Below are 22,820 nucleotides of genomic sequence, written 5' to 3' on the forward strand. Positions count from 1 at the left end.
ACTAATTTTCTTCAGGGAAGAAAATCTGCTGTCTTTAGCCAGTCCAGCATATACATGACTCCAGTGCTGCACGAATACTGTTGACTCTTCAACTGCCCTCAGAATTGACCTAACAATCCACCCAGTTGTACCAAACCACTAGGTAACATTTTGTGGCAGCCTCTTTGCCACATGGACCGCAACAGTTCAAAAACACCACCCAGTTCAGCCTCTCATGGGAACTAGGATTGGGCTGTAAAATACTGCAGATGCTGGAGATCTGAAATAAAAACAAAAAGTCCTGGAAAAGCCCAGCAGGTCTGGCAGCATCCGTGGAAAGAGAAACAGAGTTTTAGGTCCAGTATGACTCTCCTTCGGGTTGGGGAGTAAATGCCAACCTCCCCAGTGATGCCCATATCCTGAGTTTGATTTTTCTGATTCTATTTACAGATTGGCCTTGACACCAGCTACTGGACAGCAGTCAATCACTTCTTCATATGGGGGAGTGTGGCTGTCTATTTCTCCATCTTGTTTGCAATGCACAGTAATGGATTGTTCTCAATATTTCCAAGCCAATTTCCTTTTGTAGGTAAGTCTCTGGAACTTTAACTTAATGGGGTCTTGCTGGACCAATGCAGGCACCAATTAATCTGACTAGTAGCTGGCTAACATATTTTGTCATCACCTGAACATATTAAGGTCTGAAACTTAATGAATTAGACAACTGGAAGTCCCAAGTCACCATCTTGGACATTTGGATTTTCCAGTAAACAATTTTGTTTTCTTCTGTTACTAATCAATTTAGTTTGGAACCGATTTAGATAGTAATTGTTAAATCAGCTCAAGTTGATATTGATAACTTTAATTTAGGAACGGATATCTTTGATTAAATTTATTATTGTGCTAATTTTCAAAGATGGGAAATAAGATATTAAAATAATGGCTAAACCTGTGTGGAAATATTGATGCAATGCGCTCAGATTATTTCCACTACTTGCAATTAATTCATAAGGAACATGTTTGCAACTTTATTACAAATATTGAAGACAGTTCGACAACAATGCTTCAGATATTTAAGCATGTGAAAGAATATTTTAAAATACTTGTGCCTCCAGGAAATGCTCGGAATTCCCTGGTCCATCTTACGGTGTGGCTTGTCATAATTGTGACCACAGTGCTATGCATCGTGCCAGTGGTGGCAATCAGGTTCCTGACGGTAGATTTGAAACCAACCTTGAGTGACAAGGTATGTATTCAGTTCTTTATCTTGGATTGTTTTTCACTGTGCTGTAAGACACAGACCCTTGCATGTACATTGTAACACCATCTAATTGAGCTTTTTCCAACCTTGAGACTTTATTACTCATTGAATAGCTGCAATATTTTCCCTTTGTTGCTTCATTAATGTTCTGAATGAAAAAATTCCTAATACCTGTTGGAAGTATTCCTCACCAGTTCAAATTTATGCCCTCTGTTTCTACTTTTTAAATTTAATTTAGAATGATCTTATGTGTTTATCTTGTCTAGATATTAAATATTTTGCACAGCCCATTAACTGATTTCTTTCTAGACTTGAGAGCTTAAGTTTCTCTAACTTTCTTCATACCACATCTCCTTTGTTGCCCCTCCATGTATTTTTTCCAATGCACGTAATACTTCATTTTTGTGTTGTTGAATTCAATGCCCTAAAGTGTAGTCTCTCTGGTGCATTGCAAAGGCATAGAATGACTTCTGTCGACTTGCATTATATTGTTCTAGCTGGTTATCCAATCATTCTTTTATCTACATTCTAGTCAGCTATTAAACCCTGGCCCCTTTCTTTCTCTCTCATAACTCAATTTGTTTCATTGTAAATGGTTACCAGTCATGCTTTATATCCCATACGTATGAGTTTGTATTTATCAATGTTAAATTACATTTGCCTTGAGACCACCAATCTAAATCCCATGGCAAATCTATTAATGAGGGAACAGCTTGGTAACCTGAAGCTTCCTAGGCAACTACATCCAGCAAACTCCAACAGATAAGATCGCAATAACATTGACGATCCAAACTCCTGGTTTCATTCAGATGGTTCTGCCTGTTTATCAGGAATGTGGAGAGCTGAAGACCAGTAGGCGACCACTAATAGTACTGCAGATGGCCAGCAAATCTTTTATGCCAGGGTAGCTGGGCCAGTTTTCACATTGGCGATACCATTGTGGTAAAACCTGGAAAGGAGGGAAACTGCCTGGAAAGCCAGCCGACTGGAACGGGCCAGTAACAGAAACCTTGATGTATCTAAGTCTCCATTTTAAGCTGTAAACCATATTAATTTGCTAGTCCTTTGCCATCCTTTCATCGGAAGTGCTTATCCACATAACTAAAGCAGACCTGTACAACTGACTTTTAAAACAGGGTTTAATAAAGTGCCCAAAAAGCTGAGAAAAGAATCAACAGGACAGATTTAATGCCTGGGATTCTCCGCCCCCTTCGGCCGGCAGGAATTTGCGGTCCCGCCAAAGTGAATGGAAGTTTGAACGACGTCCCGCCTCTCGCCAGGGCCTGGCGCCCGCTGTCCCGCCTCTCACCGGCGCACAACGTCCCTCATCGCCGGGGCACAACGTCCCTCATCGCCAGGGCACAACGTCCCTCATCGCCGGGGCACAACGTCCCTCATCGCCAGGGCACAACGTCCCCCCTCTCACCGGGGCACAACGTCCCCCCTCTCACCGGCGCACAACGTCCCTCATCGCCGGGGCACAACGTCCCTCATCGCCGGGGCACAACGTCCCCCCTCTCACCAGGGCACAGCGTCCCTCATCGCCGAGGCACAACGTCCCTCATTGCCGGGGCACAACGTACCCCCTCTCACCGGGGCACAACGTCCCCCCTCTCACCAGGGCACAACGTCCCGCCTCTCACCGGGGCACAACGTCCCCCCTCTCACCGGAGCACAACGTCCCTCATCGCCGGGGCACAACGTCCCCCCTCTCACCAGGGCACAGCGTCCCTCATCGCCGGGGCACAACGTCCCCCCTCTCATCGGGGCACAGCGTCCCGCCTCTCACCTGGGCACAACGTCCCCCCTCTCACCAGGGCACAGCGTCCCTCATCGCCGGGGCACAACGTCCCCCCTCTCACCGGGGCACAACGTCCCCCCTCTCACCGGGGCACAACATCCCCCCTCTCACCGGGGCACAACGTCCCCCCTCTCACCGGGGCACAACGTCCCCCCTCTCACCGGGGCACAGTGTCCCTCATCGCCAGGGCACAACGTCCCCCCTCTCACCGGGGCACAGCGTCCCTCATCGCCGGGGCACAACGTCCCCCCTCTCACCGGAGCACAACGTCCCTCATCGCCGGGGCACAACGTCCCCCCTCTCACCAGGGCACAGCGTCCCTCATCGCCGGGGCACAACGTCCCCCCTCTCATCGGGGCACAGCGTCCCGCCTCTCACCTGGGCACAACGTCCCCCCTCTCACCGGGGCACAGCGTCCCTCATCGCCGGGGCACAACGTCCCCCCTCTCACCGAGGCACAACGTCCCCCCTCTCACCGGGGCACAACATCCCCCCTCTCACCGGGGCACAACGTCCCCCCTCTCACCGGGGCACAACGTCCCCCCTCTCACCGGGGCACAGTGTCCCTCATCGCCAGGGCACAACGTCCCCCCTCTCACCGGGGCACAACGTCCCCCCTCTCACCGGGGCACAACGTCCCTCATTGCCAGGGCATAACGTCCCCCCCTCTCACCGGGGCACAACGTCCCCCCTCTCACCGGGGCACAACGTCCCCCCTCTCACCGGGGCACAATGTCCCGCCGCTCGCCGGGGCACAACGTCCCCCCTCTCACCGGGGCACAGCGTCCCTCATTGCCAGGGCACAACGTCCCCCCTCTCACCAGGGCACAACGTCCCCCCTCTCACCGGGGCACAATGTCCCGCCGCTCGCCGGGGCACAACGTCCCCCCTCTCACCGGGGCACAATGTCCCGCCGCTCGCCGGGGCACAACGTCCCCCCTCTCACCGGGGCACAACGTCCCCCCTCTCGCCGGGGCACAACGTCCCCCCTCTCGCCGGGGCACAACGTCCCCCCTCTCACCGGGGCACAATGTCCCGCCGCTCGCCGGGGCACAACGTCCCCCCTCTCACCGGGGCACAATGTCCCGCCGCTCGCCGGGGCACAACGTCCCCCCTCTCACCGGGGCACAATGTCCCGCCTCTCACCGGGGCACAACATCCCCCCTCTCACCGGGGCACAACATCCCCCCTCTCACCGGGGCACAATGTCCCGCCGCTCGCCGGGGCACAACGTCCCCCCTCTCACCGGGGCACAACATCCCCCCTCTCACCGGGGCACAACGTCCCCCCTCTCACCGGGGCACAACGTCCCGCCGCTCGCCGGGGCACAACATGCCACCCTGGAAAATCCCAGCACGTGTTTCGGGTTTCACCATGGCTATAGAATGAAGTAAAGCTTTTTTCCCCCCAAAATATACTGCATCCATTAAATTTGTAGAACTCCATTACATAACATCTCAAATTTGATAATAGATAAAGTGCTAAACAGATTAATTTCTTTCAATACAGTAGATGAGGCGCTTCACTACACTTGCCATTACAGGTTGTATTCATGATGTAAAATTACGTTTCATGTCAAACGTCCTCTGGTGCATGTATTCTGAGAGGTTTTACATAGTTTCCAGATCCTTGGTATTCTATAGTGGGAGGGCCTTAGACACTTGCCTTTCCCACTGAACCTCTGCGATGACTGCCCCAAGCTTTAATGCATCCCTCAGCACATCGTTCTGGACCTTGGAATGTGCCAGAGTGCAATATTCAGCCGCTGACAGCCCTCTGCACTGGAAGACCAACAGGTTCCGGGCAGACCAAAGAGCGCCTTCAATCGAGTTGATGTTTGTCTTGGTGTGCGTCCCTGGGAACAGCCCGAACAGCACAGAGCCCTGCGTTACGGAGCTGTTCGGGATAAACCTCGACAGAGATCACTGCGTTTCTTTCCAGACCTACTTTGCGAAGGCACATTCCAGAAGGAGGTCAGCAACAGTCTCTTTCCCCACGGCAGTCGTCTCAGGCATGGTGAGACTGTGAGCATGCAAGGAAGGATCTGACAGGAAAGCAGAATGAGTGCGTTTTAGTATCCGTGTGTGGATCTCAGTTTCCCCCAATTTGCAATTGGACAGCAGTCTCTTGGTTGTCCCACTCTCAGTAACAATCCAAGTGCTTCATTGTTTCGTTCAGTAGAGAAAAGGCATTACCCATGATATTTTTCTGGAAAATGTTTTGTCCAAATTTCGAAAAGACCTTTCAATTATTAAAATAAATTTCAAGCCTGTTTATAAACAATTTCCCAGAAATCCGTACAGACTAATGGAAAACCCTGACTAAAAAAATTGTTTCCAAATATAAAGCCACCTGTTTTGTAACGTGCTTCTAAAAATGATGATGTTTTGTCCTCAGGTACGATACGTGCAACTTGCCAAAAGAAAGCAGAAGCCAGTGCAGCACCGTATGCGGCGTGTAAACCGCACCAGCTCAAGAAGATCAGGCTACGCATTTGCTCATCAAGAGGGCTTTGGTGAGCTCATTACCTCGGGAAGGAACATGCGCTTCAGTAAACCAACGCCGGTGCTAACCGGAAAGGCGATGCCGAGCAGCACCAGTTGGATCGAAAACTTAAGGAAGAAAACAACGGACACCGTAAATAGCTTTGGCAGTGAGAAGAACGTTAAACTGTAGAGCAATCGGTGTTCGGAAGGAAGGGCGCTTCTGCTCGCTTGAAACTTGGCCATAGTTTGCACTGTGCTGTATGTCCACAAAGCTTGAACCACCACTACTCGCTAAAGAGTCACAAAGTAATGCACTCTCGTTTCTGAGCTGTTACATATCAGTTTTGCAATGTTGGATGTCTGTGTCGGACTCTTTGATGCCAGGCAGCAAGCAAGAAAGAATTTCCGCTCACAGTTTCTGTAGATTTGGTAATAATGTCAGCTTCGGTTGAAGTTGAGCATTTTGAGGCACTTGTCAGCCTATCGGCTGATGTCCCTGTTACAAAACAAGTTTGTACGTCTAAGCTGTAAATATTTTTTAAGCCTTTGAAAACATTTTTATAATGCAAGAGAGCAACAGTTGCATTGTTTAATGCTGCTCAACTTCAGTGGACCTATACAAACAAGATTGTAGAACTACATGGGCAGAGCAGCTGTACATAATATGGTTCATTTCTTTCACTAGAGGGACCCAATTATATTGTATTCTGTCTAAGAATGTTATCCTGTGGTCCTGTAGCTATGGCCTCATTGAGGAATAAGTGCCTTTGGGTTTTCCTCTCACAAGGAAACAACTTTTTTATTTGAATGTATGTATTGTATGATTTTGAAAACAACTCACTGCATTTACAAACACTTTCTGCTTTAATGGTTCTCTGTAACTTCACTTTCTGATTGTCTTTCTCCAGTGAAGTACAACAGCTAACCTTGTATGAATTGTTACACTTGCAATATGTTTTCTACAAAAAAACTCCACTTCATACAGTTATTCTTTATATATCAATGGGATTCGCACTAGTTTTCCATGGGAGAACATCAAAGGGACAAAGTCTGTTTTAAGACTTGTGGACACCATAAGCACATCACTTGGCTTCAACTCTGTTCAAATGTGTTTTTAGTGCCAGGGCCTCTAACTCCCAGCAATGTTTCTCTGTTTATTTCTCATGAAAGTAAGCTTTCCTCACTTTACTGGGGCTTTGCTGCGCGTGTATTGGCTGCCTCATTTTCTCCAGTGCAACACTGACTACACTTCAGAAGTATTTCATCGGCTGTGAAAAGCTTTGAGATGTTCTTGATGGTTGTGAAAGGCTTTATGTGAGTTACAAGCTATTTCTATTTTTTGTACGTGTAGCCCTTTTTTTGGGGCATTTAATTTTCTGCAGCAAACTTCAGCAAACATTGTTAAAATGTCTGCAAAATACTGTGGGGCTGCAGGAAAAACTCAGCAGGTCTGGCAGCATCTGTGGAGAGAGAAACAGAGTTAACGTTTCGAGTCCGTATGAAAAAGTCATATGGACTGGGAACGTTAACTCTGTTTCTCTCTCTGCAGGTCTGGCAGCACCTGTGGAGTTTTTCCAGCGTTTTCTGTTTTTTATATCTTTAAAATATCTCCTCTCTTTAGCATAACTGCCTATTTATATTTGTTACATTAAAAATGCTCAGTGTCCCTGGATTCCAACAGTACTGTGCCTGTAATGTTACGTGACTTAAGTGCATGTAGGCACACAATGCAATACTGCGACAGCATTTTCAGTGGACAAGGTAAGAAACAAGAAGATTACTCCCCCACTCCTCCCTATTTCCATAAAACAAAAATTCTATCCCCTGTTGACCTGGCCAGTGGCCACCCTTCAATGAAGTAGCACTTTCACCACGGAGCAGAAAACATGTCACATTCACCAACCTCCCAACAGCAATGAGTTACTCCTACCCCTGCACGTGCAACCTTCTCTGTGGCCTACTGAGAACAAAATGGTCCTCTCAGCCTTTCCACAGGGAGGACAAATCCGACCTTCCAGTCCCATTCCCACTGAGGGCAAACAATACTTTCCTTCCCCCCCCACCCCACATTAAAGAAAACTTTAGCTGCTTATGTGTATTCAAGAAGATGGTTCACGACCACCTTCTCTAGGGCGATTAAGGATGAGCAATAAATGCGGGCCCTGCCAGCAATGTACGCAACCTGTGACCGAATTTTTTGAAAGAAACTTGCCTTTCTGATGGGCGTACAATCTTAAATGTTATTGCTAGAACTGTTTCAACATTCTGACGGGTATAATGTAAATAACCGAGAGACCGGGAAACCAGCCTTGAAAGAGGGATGCCTTTGATAACTTGACATAGTAAAGATTTGACCTTTTGAGTCCGAGTCTAAACATTGAGTTGTTCTTCTTGGATGAAGCTTTTATGATGTTTACCTTTAGTAAGCCTAACCTCTTCAGTTTTGTTGTTGGCATTCCTTTAAACCAATATTTAGTTGCGCATCTCCAATTATCTGGTTTCCATGGTTTTTCCAATTTTTAGTATTTTCTGGGTCTTTGAGGGAACCCGAGCTGCTCTTCAATGGCTAATGGGATTCTATAACATCTATGGATGCTTGTCACTGAATTCCCTTATAATTATCCTCAAGCAGACTATGGCCGGAATTTTCCAGCCCCTCATGCCAGTGGGATCTTCTAGTCCCACCGATGTGAACGGAGATTTCAATGGCTTGCCGGGCCCACTGCGGGGGAGGGGGTGGGTGGTGAGTGCTGGAAAATTCCAGCCTAACTTTGGGGAAACACCCCATACACGATAAACCAATGTCAACTAAAAAAGATTCCATGTGTTTCTATGTTTAGAGAAAGGGTATATTCGAAGATAGAAATTACATTTAGGTGCAATGGTGAACTATACGAAGCATTAAATTAAACCGATGTAGCCTGTGGCCAGAACTTCACAGGCTCCTTGAGGAGTGCCTCACAATAGCACATAACTTGATTCTCCTGGAATTGAGAATAGAAGCCATTTTTCTGATAGTGGGTTCCAGGCTTTTCATGAAGCCATTGCAATTAATATCATTTTGTTTCTTGATTTCTTGAAGACTTTTCCAATCCTGGAACAGTCAGCTACCAGGGACATATGGCTTGGATGGTGCTCCCGTCGCACATTTGTCTGTTCCTAATGCAGCTTGTCCTGTTATCTATCGCTTTGACTGCACATGAGCTGGCTGTCGCTTTGTACTATGACTGATATGTACTATGACTCTTTTCGCCCCAGGGACATCCCAAATCTTTTTTCCCACAAATTTTGTAAGTGGTGATACCAATTCAAACAATCAAGAGAGACTCGATTCTTGAACCTTGTCTGTTGTGTGTGAATCAGCTTCATGGTCTCTTTCACGGGACAAGTATGCCATAGAGATTGAAGGGGAAAGATTCTTTTGTAACTCATCATTGAAGTCAGCAGCCTTTAATGAATCAAATCCTACCATATATCCTATTAATTAAGAGGAACTAATCCTTTGAACTATGACTAATAAACCTGTCTTGTTTATAATGCAAGATTTCTAACCTACATTTACTGATATTTAATTATGCATTATAATCCTTCATCATATTAATGCAGGTAAATCAACAATTTATAGTAGATTTATAGGATAAATTCAACACAAACTGTGCAAAAGATTTAAAATGTGCTATCATTGATTTATGATATCTAAAATCTAATTATATTAGTTCCTTCTCATTCTACCACACATTTGCTTTATATATTATCCTAATAGGTTGTGTTAACTATTTATTTTGTAAAGGAAATTATACTTCATCCCTGTTCTATTATCCTTCACTCAGCAGAGTATTAATGTAGTTGTCTAGTGGGGAAGTTGGATTGACATCATCAGTTTAAAATACTGCCATGTGATATCACTACAATTACTGCATAATCTCACTATTCCATGCCGCACAGGTGCAGCAACCCCGAGTGGCTCAAAGTTAATATACTTGGAATGATGTAATCTTGAGGCTCCTTAGTGAAATTAAATCACTTCAAACCTTATTTGTCATTTGATGCCACTTCTTAGTTCATTTTGTTCTGTTCTCTAAATTGGATATATTTTTAATACATTCTTGCAAATTCTGTGTTTGGTACCTTAAGTCACTGCTGTACCTAAGTGCATTAGATTCTAACCCACTGGAGCACTTTGTACTTCAGGCAGTTTCACAATGATTTGGGTTGATATCCCCATTTCATTTCATGTTCCTTGATACCTATGAAATGACTTTTCCAGCAGCTAATATCCACGATTGGTGCCTTAGCGGCTGATCTAGGAGGCAAGATCTCAAAGACTGGGAGCATAGTCTCAATTTTTTTTTTTGCAGTGCTATGAAGAATCAACTTGAGATTCTAGAAGAATATCCTCAATTTCCAGCAGTCCCACCCTATTCAATTAGAAAATTATACCAAGTGCTCAGTGTGGTGTACCAAATGTGAGGTTTTATAAGATTTTATAAGAATGAAGGGGGCCATGTGACCTGTTCTGAATTCTGCTGACATCAAATCTGGGTGGATTGATTGTTGAAGATTAAAGGGAGCCCAGGTTGTTTTACTGGGAAGCAGGTGTAAGGTGTTCACACTTATAGACAATGACAGAAGCATCTGTGCTGACAGTGGATGGACTGTTAGTCCAAAGTCCAAGGGATCTGTTAAGAATGTCAGGTTATAAACAGTTATACTTTAAACTGGCTATTAAATTCAGAGATAGAACAGAGTTGGGCATCTAAGGTTAACTAATCAGTATGTCTACCTGGGTACAAGACCCATGTGATTCACATTGCCATGGAGATGGGCTTTGAGAGAAGAAGGGTGCATAGGAAGCAATAGTAGCATTGAATTACAAGGTTTTCCTAAATAAAGATTCGTGAATTTCACAGACAGGTAAGTCTGCCAGGATCCAAGAGAAAGGGGGAAAGAGAGAACAGTCTCTGTGGTTTACCAAGCAGGTGGGAGCTTGCGCACAGATTGAAAAGACCAAATTCAGGAAGATTTAAAACAAGGCTTGAAGATTCATCTAGCTTGAACTAGAGGAAGAATTTCCAGGAGAACCTTCATCGTGAAAGACAGTTCTGGGGTTAAAGATTACCAGGCTGGGAAAGGAAAAGAATAGAAGTAAACACTCGAGCTAAGAATCACTTTGGACTGGTTCCAGAAGAATTGAATTTCTACTTAAGGGTGGTGTAGAGTATAACTGTGGAGTAGGTTTTTTGATTGTGTTAAAAGTAAAAGGGGTAATTTCTGTTCTGTACTTTTATAGTAGGCAACTTATAGTTTATAGTGTTCAGTCAATGTTACTTTTAGTTGGCTTGTTACAGTAAAAATCTTAAAATCTGAAAATTCAACACATCCTTTCAGCTATTCACTGGCAGTTTGAAATTCTTTTCAAAAGTTATTGGTCCCTACAGTGATCATAACAGCGGGAAAGACCATACCAAAGATAAGCAATCCAACAGTTTCATGGTCTGATGGAATGTTCACAAAGAAACGAAAATTAGCTTTGATGATCTTATCTCTCCTAAGAGATCTGGATGGAAATAATGCAACCAATTGTATACAGCAAGGTTACAGTAACAGTAATGAGAGACTAAACTAGATATTTTGTTTTATTGATATTGATTGAGGGATAAATGCTGTCTAGGGCACTGGAAGAACTCCCTGCTCTTCTCAGAATAGTGCCAAGGAATGCTTTCCTTATGTCCATCTGCAAAAACATACCAGACTTTGACTGAGCATCTCATATGAAAGTTGGTATCTCCAACGTTGCAGCCTTCCCTCAGTTCTGCGTTCAAATATCAGCCTAGATTATGTGCTAAAATCTGGGAGAGAGGCTTGAAGCCACAACTTTCTGACTTGAATGTTGTCACATCATCGAGACTGATACATATTCAGATAAATCAGTTTATGTTTTCTTTCCCCATGTATCCTGGACATTAGTTTCCATTCAATTATATCGTAACTGCATAAAATCAAATTTGACTGGCATTTCAAATTGACTTACAAAAGAGACAGGAATGTCACATTCATGCATAAAGGTAAATAGTTATGGGAAATTTAATCAGCGTCTTTTCAGCTCTCATCTGCCTGGGTTCAAATATAATACAACTCGAAGGGAGAAAAGTCTTCCCTCTTTGACAGAAGTTAAGGGCTTAAAATTATATCAATCTCTCATGTTCTGTGTCTTACTCGCATATTCTCACTATCTCTAAAAAGCACAATAATCAGCACTAATTACACATAAAATTTTACAGTTACCCAGCTCGCTCAAAAAGCACAAAACATGGCATTTAAATATTCATGTATAAAAATAATTCATATGTGGTTCATTGTTCATATATTGTCAAGATTGTTACTCAACAAAGCATGAGAATATATATGTATACTAATTTATAAAAAAGATTCATTTTTATTTTCAATATTTAGTCGATCACTTTTGTCTTTCCTCTTGCAGTATAAACATCAGAAATATACTTTTGAAGTCAGAAATATTAGAAGCCCAAATGTGACTTCTATTATGAAAATTCATGCTTAAAGCAAATGGTTAAGAATTGTGTCTCTGTGCAATAGCAAGGTGTACATTGTATAAAGATGCATGTTTGAATACCAAAGAGTTTTAGCTCTTTATCTGTAAAATGAAGAAAATGTGTTTACATCTGTAATGTATAATTCCATCATTATATATTTGTTTATTGGAAAATTATGAAGCATCAGCGCAGTTTATAAACATTTTTTCTGGCCACTTGTGTCTTCTGCTGTAAATATATTTTACTATTTAAAACTAAGTGAATGTGAAAGGAATGAACATTTTTGAATGTCTAAATCTGGTTTTGTGTGGTTTTGATTATGAACCAAATTTTCAAAGCAGCATATTTAAAATCTCATAATAATTGCACCTCCCTTCCCACCTGTATTAAAGAAGAAATTCCTTCCTCCTCAATCTTAGCAGATTTAATAATAACTTTCAAAAGGGAATTGAATATTTACTTGAAGAGTAAACATTTGCAGGGCTATTGGGAAAGAGCAAAGGAGTGGGACTAAATAGCTCTTTCAAACAGACGATGCAGACCCGATGGATCGGATGGGCTTTTTCTGTGCTGTAACATTCTATGATTTATATCTGATTAGTTTCAAGGTATTTACCACAGGCATTTCAGCTCACTGAAACTTTAGTTTAATATTTAGTATAATAGTAGCGGAAGACAACAATTCAAAGCCTTTGCTGCCAAATGCATTGTGAAGCTAATGTTTCTGAAATAAAGTTTAAGTTTCAATTATTTGCTATTTTGTAATTCTATTATATGACAAATCTACTGTAGAAAATACAGGGATAGGAAATGGCTGTTTGACATATCAAACTTCAACTATCCTAGAGGGTGGTGAACCTGAGCAATTCTGTATCACAGAGGCTGGGGAGGCCAAGTCACTGAATGTGTTTAAGAAGGAAATAGATAGATTTCTAGACATTAAAGGCATCAAGGGGTATGGGGAGAGGGCGGGAGTAAGGTGTTGAGAAAGAGGATCAGCCATGATCATATTGAATGGTGGAGCAGGCTCGAAGGGCCGAATGAAATACTCCTGCTCCTAGGTTTCTATCAAAACACCGAAGTGCACTTTGAATATTTCCACTAAATATCTGCATTGATAAATATTACATAACATCGGTGCCACTTCGGTGAAGCAGTCCCTCGTTAATTGCTCTCTTTCTAGCCGGTGAAATTTAAGCAGCTATGATCCTTCCTCCAAGTATTTTTATAATTGTGATCAATTTTGTTCCTCTTCTCCATGCTTTCTCCTCTGTATGGATTTCGCTGTTGTGGCAAACTCAAGGCACTAAGGTCCCTTTCTAAATCACCCTGTGCTCATTCTATTGCATTTGTTGCATATACGTGTCATGTTTTAGACCTAATTGCATGATTTATTAATCATCTTTTATATTTATTTGTTCACGGGATGTGGGCATTGCTGGCAAGGCCAGCGTTTATTGCACTTGAGAAGGTGGTGATAAGCCGCTTTCATGCACTGCTGCAGTCAATGTGGTGTAGGTACACTCACAGCTGTTAGGAAGGGAGTTCCAGAATTTTGATCAAGCGACTGTGAAGGAATGGTGATATGCTTCCAAGTCATCTGCCACTTGTATAACTAATCTCTTTAAAATCTGTGCATCCCTTATTTGTAATATTCTTGATATAGTTAACTAATTTTACAAATATCAGTAAAAGGATTCCTCGGTTAACATTGATTCAGTCAACGTTTTGTTATGATGTTGCTGATACAATAGGCAACATACATATCCCTTTAGCATTGCGATATCGCTATAACATTGTTTGCCAGCAGGGTACAATGAAAATAATTTAAATGCATTGATGAAATCAGACTCACTCTTTATTGAACTGAATGATCACAGAGATTTTAAGATGCAATATTTAAATAATGAATTACCATCAGTGAATGACTGATTCTATTATGTTTATATATTCAGTCTGTAAGTAAAAGGAATTTTCTCCAAACCAGACTGAGGGCCTGACGGGGATAAACACACAGACAACAACCTAATTTTATTTCTTATTTCTTTTATAGTTAGAGAAATGTCCAAAAGAATCTAATTCCAGTTTTTACATTTGTTGTAATGGGAACATCTGATTCACTTAACATTGTTTTGCTTAAATTGCATTTTGCAGGAACACAACTACGACATTGAGTGAGGAAAACCTGTACATAGATATTTGATGTACTTAGACACAATAGAAAAACAAGCACCGATCTCTGCAGAGTTCTAATCAATGCTGTCCCCAATCTCACATTGCAACTGTCGTAAATGCTCTCTTTCCTGTTACAAATCTAACGTGTAAAATCCTGTCAACGGCTCTCTGTACAGTTTATCAATGATATCATTGGGAATGGACTTATTTATAGGAATTGATGCAAGTACAACCCAAAATGGAAAAATAAAGAATGTTGCAAGCTGAGTGTAATGGAAGGACACTGCTGATGAATCTCGAAAGAAATCTGACTGGCAGCAGCTCACACTTTCCCTTTAACTCTAGATTCACTCAAAATTTGTCTCAAATTTAAAAGCTCAAAATTTGATACAATGTGAAACAGCACCGTTTTTAAAAATGTTATAATTGTAACATTTCACTGCTTCAGCTTTCTGCCCTTAAGATACTTTGCTTGGGGTACAGTTCCCTCTACTAACTCCAGTGCTTATGCATCAACGCTTCCTTTTTGGCAAGAGATATAAGAAAACATTTTTCTCCACCTGTTGCCAAGGCACTTTTTACCTTGGGAGAAATTGTGTTGGATTATTTCTACTGGTCGATAATATAGCAACAAAAAGGCGCATATAAAGGGAAGTTTTGAAAATAAGTTATTACAGAGTGGCTGCAATGTGGAATTCTCTGCCGTAAACCATCACTGAAGTAAAGAGCGGAATTTTCCATGCCCACTGGCGTCGGCTGTTATGGCAAGCATGAGCAGGGAACATGTTTCAAAACAGCATTTATAAGGCGTGCAGCTGGTGAGCCGCACTGAACTCAGCAGTAAACGCACGGTAACACTGCACAGCGCCTGTGAGGGTCGCCTTTTGGACTTCCAAGGTTGAGGCGCCGCGCATTCGGGCGAGGGCACAGGCAAGTCATGTTTTCCCGGCTGGCTGTCAGTGCGGTGCCAGGGCAAGGGCTGCACTGTCTGTTGAGGTGAGTTGCAGGGGCAAGGGCCGCATGGTTGATGGTAGCGCAAAAGCACATGCAGGGTGTTGTGGGATGAGGGAGGGGGGAAGAGTGATGCGGCCACGCATTAGGGAAACCTTGTATAAAGTGACCATACCTCCGCAGCTGAGACAGTCTGGAGCAGCCACATTGACACGCTTGGAATGGGGCCTCTAGCTTATCTGCCCACTCAAGCAACACAGAGGCATGAAGGAGCCACCAAATGCTCCAGAGCTTTTCACCCCTCGGGCACTGACTGCAAACTAATTCGCATTTTAGTGGACAGCAGAACAGTTGGATGACTGGGCACATTGTACAATCTCCTTGCGAAAGCTGGTCACGGAGCAGTCGCTGGTGGAGGCGCTCACAGCCCCTCACATTCAGGCTTGGTCCAGCCTCCTGCATGGTTCAGGCTAACTGTGCAGGTTAGGAGAATGCCTGCGCCTGAGCTCAGAGCACAGCATGCAGGCCAGTGGGTGAAGCTGCCACCAATCGGTCAGGCAGAGTAGGAGAGAGTTGTGGGGGGGGGTCTCGAGCAGCCATGCAGCGCACTAAACTCCAGCCAGCCAAGTGGTTGCCAGCACTCTCTGGGATGCATTAAGGGGCCTTTAGGCTTCACCAAGAGAGGTTCTTAGTACACCCATGCTAACCCACGCGTCTCTCTTTTTCATCCTACAGGAGGAGTTCATCAGGAGCATGGAGCCTGGTGAACTAGCTGTGTGCCTCATGGCGTACAGAGAGCGGAGACGAAGGAGAAGAGAGCGACGGAGGTGCCTGGCTGGGCAGAGGGAGGAGCAGCACCCTCAGGAAGAAGGGCCAGCTGGAGCTCCCACACATGCCGCTGAAGAAGCCAAGCGAGCCATCGCTGGTTGGTGACTAGCTAGACTCAGGGTCTATAGATGGCGCCTTCCGTTCCTGCAGATGACCGAGAACCAGTGTCGTTGAAGACAGCGCATGTCCAGGGAACTGGTTGGTCTGCCATCTGCTGCAGGATTTGGCACCAGAAGGACATGGAGGGCATCCACTGCCAGCGGCTGTGAAAGTGACAGCGGCACTGACTTTTTACACCAGTGGCTCCTTTCAGGGCTCCACAGGTGACCTCTGTGGGATATCACAAGCCTCCACCCACAAACGCATCCATGAGATCACGGACGCCATCTTCGCGAAGGCACACAACTTTGTGCATTTCGCCTGGGATCAGGAAAGCCAGGATGCAAGAGTGCTGGGATTTGTCCAGATCTTAGGTTTCCCACAGGTGCAGGGTGCCATCGACTGCACTCACATGGTGCTCAGATCTCTGTGGAAACAAGCGGTCAACTATGTCAGCTGCAAGGGCTTCCACTCGCTGGATGTTCAGCTGGTGTGCGACCACCACAAACACATCCTGCAGGTCTGTGCATGGTTCCCAGGGAGTGTCCACGACTCCTACATCCTTAGTAGGTCTCAGATCCCTGATGTCTTCCTGGATCCACAGAGGCTGCAAGGTTGGCTCCTGGGGGGACAAGGGCTACCTGCAGAGGACGTGGCTGATGACACCCGTGTGGTGGCCTCAGAATGCAGCAGAGAGAAGATACAACAAGGCTCATGCTGCAACTCTCACCTTGGTGGAGCAAACCTTCGGGATGCTGAGAATGAGGTTCCGGTGCCTGGTGGGAGCCCTGCAACATAGTCCCCAGAGGGTGTCACCCATCGTCATCACCTGCTGTGCCTCTACAACCTGGTGCTGCAATGGGGAGAGGAGCTGGCTGAGGAGGAAATGGAGGAGATGCACATCTCCTCCGATGAGGAGGACATTAACGGGGATGAGGGTGAGGTGGTCCTTGAAGGCGAGGATGACTACGATGCAGCCATCGCACTGGCCAGACAAGGCAGGTGTGCTCGGGGGACCCTCATAGCTGCTAGATTTGTGGAGGGTGATGAAATCATGTAATGAGGAGACACCATGGATCGTCACATTGCATCTATGAACTTTTGGCTCCAGTCTGACTGATGGCAGTGCATATACCCTCTGTGATAAGGTTCCTGTCACGGAAACAAAGCGGAGACCCTAATAGTCGCTTGATTCCAGGAGGATGATGACGACATGCAGTGAGGACACTCCCTAGATCTTTACATTTCCTCTGAGAATGCCTGACTCCTGTCTGGCTGAGGGCAGCTCACTTGCACTCCGTGACTAGAGTCACATCGCGGAGACGCAGCTGCATAACTTTAAACGCACCTGACCCTTTTTCAGCCTTCAGCTGGTCACAGGTGCTGAAGAGATGGGGGGACCAGCCCCACCTCAAAGGTGGTGAGAGCCACACAGGGAGAATGACGGAACTCGGTGACACCTGCCCACAACATTCTGGCAACAATGATAAGCCCCGTCGAGGTGCAGACATCAGTAATGTGTCCAGTGAGTGTGAAGCCGGACCATCACTTTTGTCTGAAAGCTGCACAAATCACAGGGAAGAGGCCCCAGGCTGAGACACCTGCCTTTACCTTGTGCAAAAACCAAGGTTGCACACCTGAGTGACACGAACACTGCTCATCATAACAAGGAGCCACAGGCAAGGAGACATTCTTGGGAGTTGTGTACAAGTGATTAATCCCCGTGCCCAGGCTGAGCAATTGACATCTCCTCGATTGCTCTCATCTGTGGCTTGTTGCTGTTCCAGTTGCAGCCTGAGAGCGGGGAGAGTAGGGGGCTCTGGCTGTGTGCTCCTGCTCCTGACTGCTGCATTTCGTATTATTGACTCCCTGCCTTCAGAAGCCTTGTGTTTTTCAACATCATCCTTCACCCTCCATTGCCTGGGGGAATTGGAGTCTGGAAGGCATTCTGTGGGGCCAGCAGAGGGAAGGAGAGAGAGGGAGAGGAAGAGCTGCTGCTACTACTACAGGACAGGGAGGCCAGGGGGGACCAGGACTGAGTTATAAACATCCTAGGTGGGTGTCTGGACTTTTTATTTGTTCAGGTGGGGGCTGTACAAGAACTGTGTTTAGTAGGGGGAGGGCAGAAGGCTGCCCTAGAGACTTGGGGGAGGAAAAGGGTGCGTGTGTGAGCCTGTGTAAAATCTTGCCACCACCTCTTCCCCCCACCCCAACACCAAACCATCACTGCTGTTTACTAGGCCTAAGCCCAGGCCTGGTGAAGAGGGACAGGCCTCACTCCTGTCTGCCAGGCAGTACCGACTGCCTGGTGAAGACATCGCCCTCCCGCTACTGGAAGATAATCAAGGCCCCCACCCACCGTCCATTCTCCCATCAAGACACCCACCAACACTTTCCCCTTTCCCTCCTGTGCCTCCCTGTCCTCTACACCTCTCCCTCCCCTCCTCTCCTCTATTAACATCTCTGAGGGGGAGAATAATCCACCTTTCTCCCCCTCTCCCTCGGGGAGGAGTTTAAAAAAATAAATATTAAAACCAATATTTCTCGGGGTGGGGGTGGCTCAGCCCCTATGGCTACTTTACAATCACCTGTGGCCGGGCCTTCGAGGGCAAATCCGGAGGGGGCGCTGTCACCGGAGGGGGCGCTGTCACCGGAGTGGGCGCTGTCACCGGAGGGGGCGCTGTCACCGGAGGGGGCGTTGACACCGAAGGGGGCGCAGTCACCGGAGGCAGTGCTGTCACCGGAGGGGGCGCTGTCACCGGAGGGGGCGTTGACACCGGAGGGGGCGCTGTCACCGGAGGGGGCGTTGACACCGAAGGGGGCGCAGTCACCGGAGGGGGCGTTGTCACCGGAGGGGGCGTTGACACCGGAGGGGGCGCAGTCTCCGGAGGGGGCGCTGTCACCGGAGGGGGCGCTGTCACCGGAGGGGGCGCTGTCACCGGAGGGGGCGTTGACACCGGAGGGGGCGTTGACACCGGAGGGGGCGCAGTCTCCGGAGGGGGCGCTGTCACCGGAGGCGAGGCCTACCAAAAAGACCTATGCGGGAGCAGCTGCTTCTGTGGCTCCTGCTGCTCCCACAGACCCCGTCACCTTTCCACCTCCTCACCAAGGCCTTGGGGGTGAAGAGCTACACCCACCCCGAGATGACAATTGAGGCGTGCGTTAGGACTATGGCTGGGGTCGTCGGCCCCTCAGTCATAGTAGGTGCCTCAAAGATGTACGGCAAAGCCGTCTTCTTTCTGAGGTCCGAGCGGGCGGTGCACCTGGCCCTGGAAAAGGGGCTCACTGTGGGCAGGACCTTTCTGGCGGTGGACCCCCTTGAGGCCACCGCCCAGAGACTCATTATTTCCAACTTTGTCCCCAGTGAGCTCCTCCTCCTCCCCCACCTCCATCAACTGGGGGGGGGGTCAGGTCCGGGGTTGCGCCCATCCTGCTCGGCCTCAAGGACGCGGCCCTCTGCCACGTGCACTCCCTCCAGCGCCAGGTTTTCGTCCGCTTGGCCCGGGAGGAGTGCCTGGAGGGGGCCTTCACAACTGATTTCAAGGGGGCCGCCTACCGGGTCTTTTAGACCGCGGAGGGCGTGCGGTGCCAGGCCTGTGTGGAGGTGGGGCATGTTCGGAAGAACTGCCCCCGCCTCCAGGGCTGCCAACTCCAACCAAACGGCCCAGGCTGGCACCGCCCCTCCTCCCCCCGCCACCACTCCATCTCCCTCCCCGCAAGGGGAGGCGTCGCCGGCAGTCACCGCCATCTCGGCCGCCGGTGAAACGGGGGGGAGAGCCCCCGCGCCGTAAGAAGGCGCGGAGGAAGACCCGCAACCTGGGGGCGGCCCCCAAGACTCCCCAGACCCCCCCACCTCGATACCCAAGACCACCGAACCCCTGAAGACACCGGCTCGGGGGGAAATACAAATATCCGGTCCCGGCTTTGGCTCCGAGCGGGTTCCCGGGGCCAGCGGGGGTGAGGCGCTCGACCCCCGAGCCGGTGGTATTGCTAAAGAGGGTGGGGCGTCCGGGAGGGCTGGACAAGGTGGAGGAGGCCTCACAATCGGAGGTTTCCCCAGCCCCCAGCCTACCCCGGGAAGAGATGTCACCCCTCGGAGGAGGAGGGGGACATCCCAGCTGAAGGGTTTGGGTGTGGCCCCTGCCCCGGTGAAGAGGTGGTGGCATCTCCGCCTTTGAAGTCCTCGCTCTGCCCTCTGGGGGAATCCCAAACCCCCGTAACCCCCATCCCCACTGTTCCCCCACCCCCTTAAGCTTGCTGCAGTCCCCTGAGCAGGGGTCACTGAGGGTACCTCCCTTGAGGAGGTGCCCCTCACAGACCCACTTAATACCCCTGAGATATTATCTGGCCTGTCGGGGGACTGCAGCACCCCCTTTTTAAATTCGTTAACCGGGCCATTGGGTGGCGGTAGTGAAGGGGGCCTTCCCGCTCCCTCCCAACCTTTAGCACCAGGCGTCCTTGTTTTAGGGCAGGAGTGTCCAGATTTGACCGCCTTTACATTTCGAGGGGGTACGTGTCCTGCGTTCTGTCAGCGTCTGTGCGGTGGGTGCTGTGCACGGACCACCGTCTGGTGTGGGCGGACCTCGCTCCGTTCTGTGCTCGGACGGGGTCTGCGTACTGGCCCTTTAACAACCTGTTGCTGGAGGACGAGCGGTTCCTGGACTCGTTCCGTGGTTTCTGGGCCGGCTGGAGAAGGAAGCGGGGAGGCTTCCCCTCCTTGAGGCTCTGGTGGGACGTGGGCAAGACTCACGTCCGAGTTTTCTGTCAGGAGTACGCGAGGGGGTCGACAAAGAGGCGGAAATCCAGGGTCGAGGAGTTGGAGAAGGAGGTGCTGGACCTGGAGTCACGTCTCCGTCAGCCCGACGCGGACCCGGCCCTACGGTCGGTGTACGATGTGGACCCGGCCCTGCGGTCGGTGTACGATGCGGACCCGGCCCTGCGGTCGGTGTACGATGCGGACCCGGCCCTGCGGTCGGTGTACGATGCGGACCCGGCCCTGCGGTCGGTGTACGATGCGGACCCGGCCCTGCGGTCGGTGTACGATGCGGACCCGGCCCTGCGGTCGGTGTACGATGCGGACCCGGCCCTGCGGTCGGTGTACGATGCGGACCCGGCCCTGCGGTCGGTGTACGATGTGGACCCGGCCCTGCGGTTGGTGTACGATGTGGACCCGGCCCTGCGGTCGGTGTACGATGAGAAGAAGGGCGCGTTGCGGGACCTGCAACTCGTCGGGTCCCGGGGCGCGTTCGTGAGGTCACGGATCCGGTTCCTCACGGACCTGGACCGTGGCTCCCCCTTCTCCTACTCGCTGGAAAAAAGGCACGGGGTCCATCAGCAGCTCCTTACGCTGCTGGCCGACGACGGATCCCTCGTCTCGGATCCGGAGGGCATCAGGGCCATCGCCCAAGACTATTACATTGCCCTGTTCTCTCCGGATCCGTCCAGCGAGGATGCTTGCAGAGTTTTGTGGGAGGACCTGCTGCAAGTCGGCCTGGAAGGTGCCGGAAAGCTTGACTCCCCGATAAATCTGGGGGAGCTGACCGGCGCCCTCTACAGTCTCTCCGGGGGCAAATCCCCGGGACTAGACGGGCTGACCGTGGAGTTCTTCAGGGCGTTCTGGGACGTCCTGGGGAGTGACTACGCGGGGGTCCTGGGGAAGAATATCATAACCGGGGAGATGCCCCTTTCGTGGCGCAGGGCCGTGATTGTCCTGCTGCTGAAGAAGGGGGATCTCTGCCTCCTTAAAAACTGGCGCCCGGTCTCCCTCCTCAGCACGGACTACAAAATATTCGCCAGAGCCATGTCTTCTCCCCTTGGCACCGTGCTGGACCACATGATCCACCCTGACCAGTACTACACCGTCCCGGGCCGAACAATTTATGACAACATCCATCTGGTCCGGGATATTATCCGCTTTTCCCAGAGGGCTGGTCTGTCGAGCGCCTTCCTGTCCCGTGATCAGGAGAAGACGTTCGACAGGGTGGATCACGAATATTTACTCGGGACTCTGCGAGCATTCGGGTTTGGGATGCATTTTGTCACCCGGATCCGACTTCTGTACACCACCGCGGAGTGTCTAGTGAAGGTTAACGGGTCCCTGACGGCGCCCCTTCGCTTTGGGAGAGGGGTACGTCAGGGCTGCCCCCTGTCTGGCCAGTTGTATTCTATCTGTGTGGAGCCTTTCCTGCGCCTCTTGCGGAGGAGGTTGTCAGGATTGGTTCTGCGCGGGCCGGGCATTGGGGTGGTCCTTGTGGCCTACGCCGATGACGTGCTCCTTATGTTCACCAACCCAGCTGACCTGCGGACGATACACGAGTGCCAGGAGGTTTTCTGCTAGGATCAACTGGGGTAAATGTTCTGGACTCCTGGTTGGTCCGTGGCAGATGGATCCCCTTCCCGAGGAGCCCAGGCCTTTCACCTGGAGCAGGACCAGCATCCTCTACCTGGGGTCCATCTCTGCCCTGCTGAGGAATCCTGGCCGGCGAACTGGCAGGAACTGGAGACGAAAGTCACCGCTCGCCTGGGGCGCTGGACAGGACTGCTCCAAGTGCTGTCTTACGGGGGTCACGTTCTGGTCATAAACCAGCTGATCACCGCCATGTTGTGGTATCAGCTGGTCACTTTGACCCCTCCCCCGGACTTTGTCACGAAAATCCAGAGAATGCTAGTCGACTTCTTTTGGGACA

General features: G+C 48.6%; 1 protein-coding gene across 7 annotated transcripts in view; it reads left to right on the forward strand.

Annotated features, from left to right (window-relative positions):
* atp8b4 (ATPase phospholipid transporting 8B4) overlaps positions 1-12,296 on the forward strand; it is a 272,971-nt gene extending 260,675 nt beyond the window's left edge. For 5 of the 7 annotated variants that reach the window (XM_078530237.1, XM_078530240.1, XM_078530238.1 and 2 more), the window contains exons 26-28: positions 430-568; positions 1,095-1,225; positions 5,439-12,296. In XM_078530237.1, coding sequence (XP_078386363.1) covers positions 430-568; positions 1,095-1,225; positions 5,439-5,717 — 549 coding nt within the window. In that variant the 3' untranslated portion in view covers positions 5,718-12,296. Of the gene's footprint in view, positions 1-15; positions 198-429; positions 569-1,094; positions 1,240-5,438 lie in introns of those variants that run through there. The other 2 variants (XM_078530243.1, XM_078530244.1) reach the window with 2 other exon arrangements.
* Positions 12,297-22,820: the final 10,524 nt, after the last annotated feature.

The sequence above is a fragment of the Cetorhinus maximus genome, chromosome 26, assembly GCF_964194155.1.
Source record: "Cetorhinus maximus chromosome 26, sCetMax3.hap1.1, whole genome shotgun sequence".
In the NCBI taxonomy this organism is placed as follows: Eukaryota; Metazoa; Chordata; class Chondrichthyes; order Lamniformes; family Cetorhinidae; genus Cetorhinus; species Cetorhinus maximus.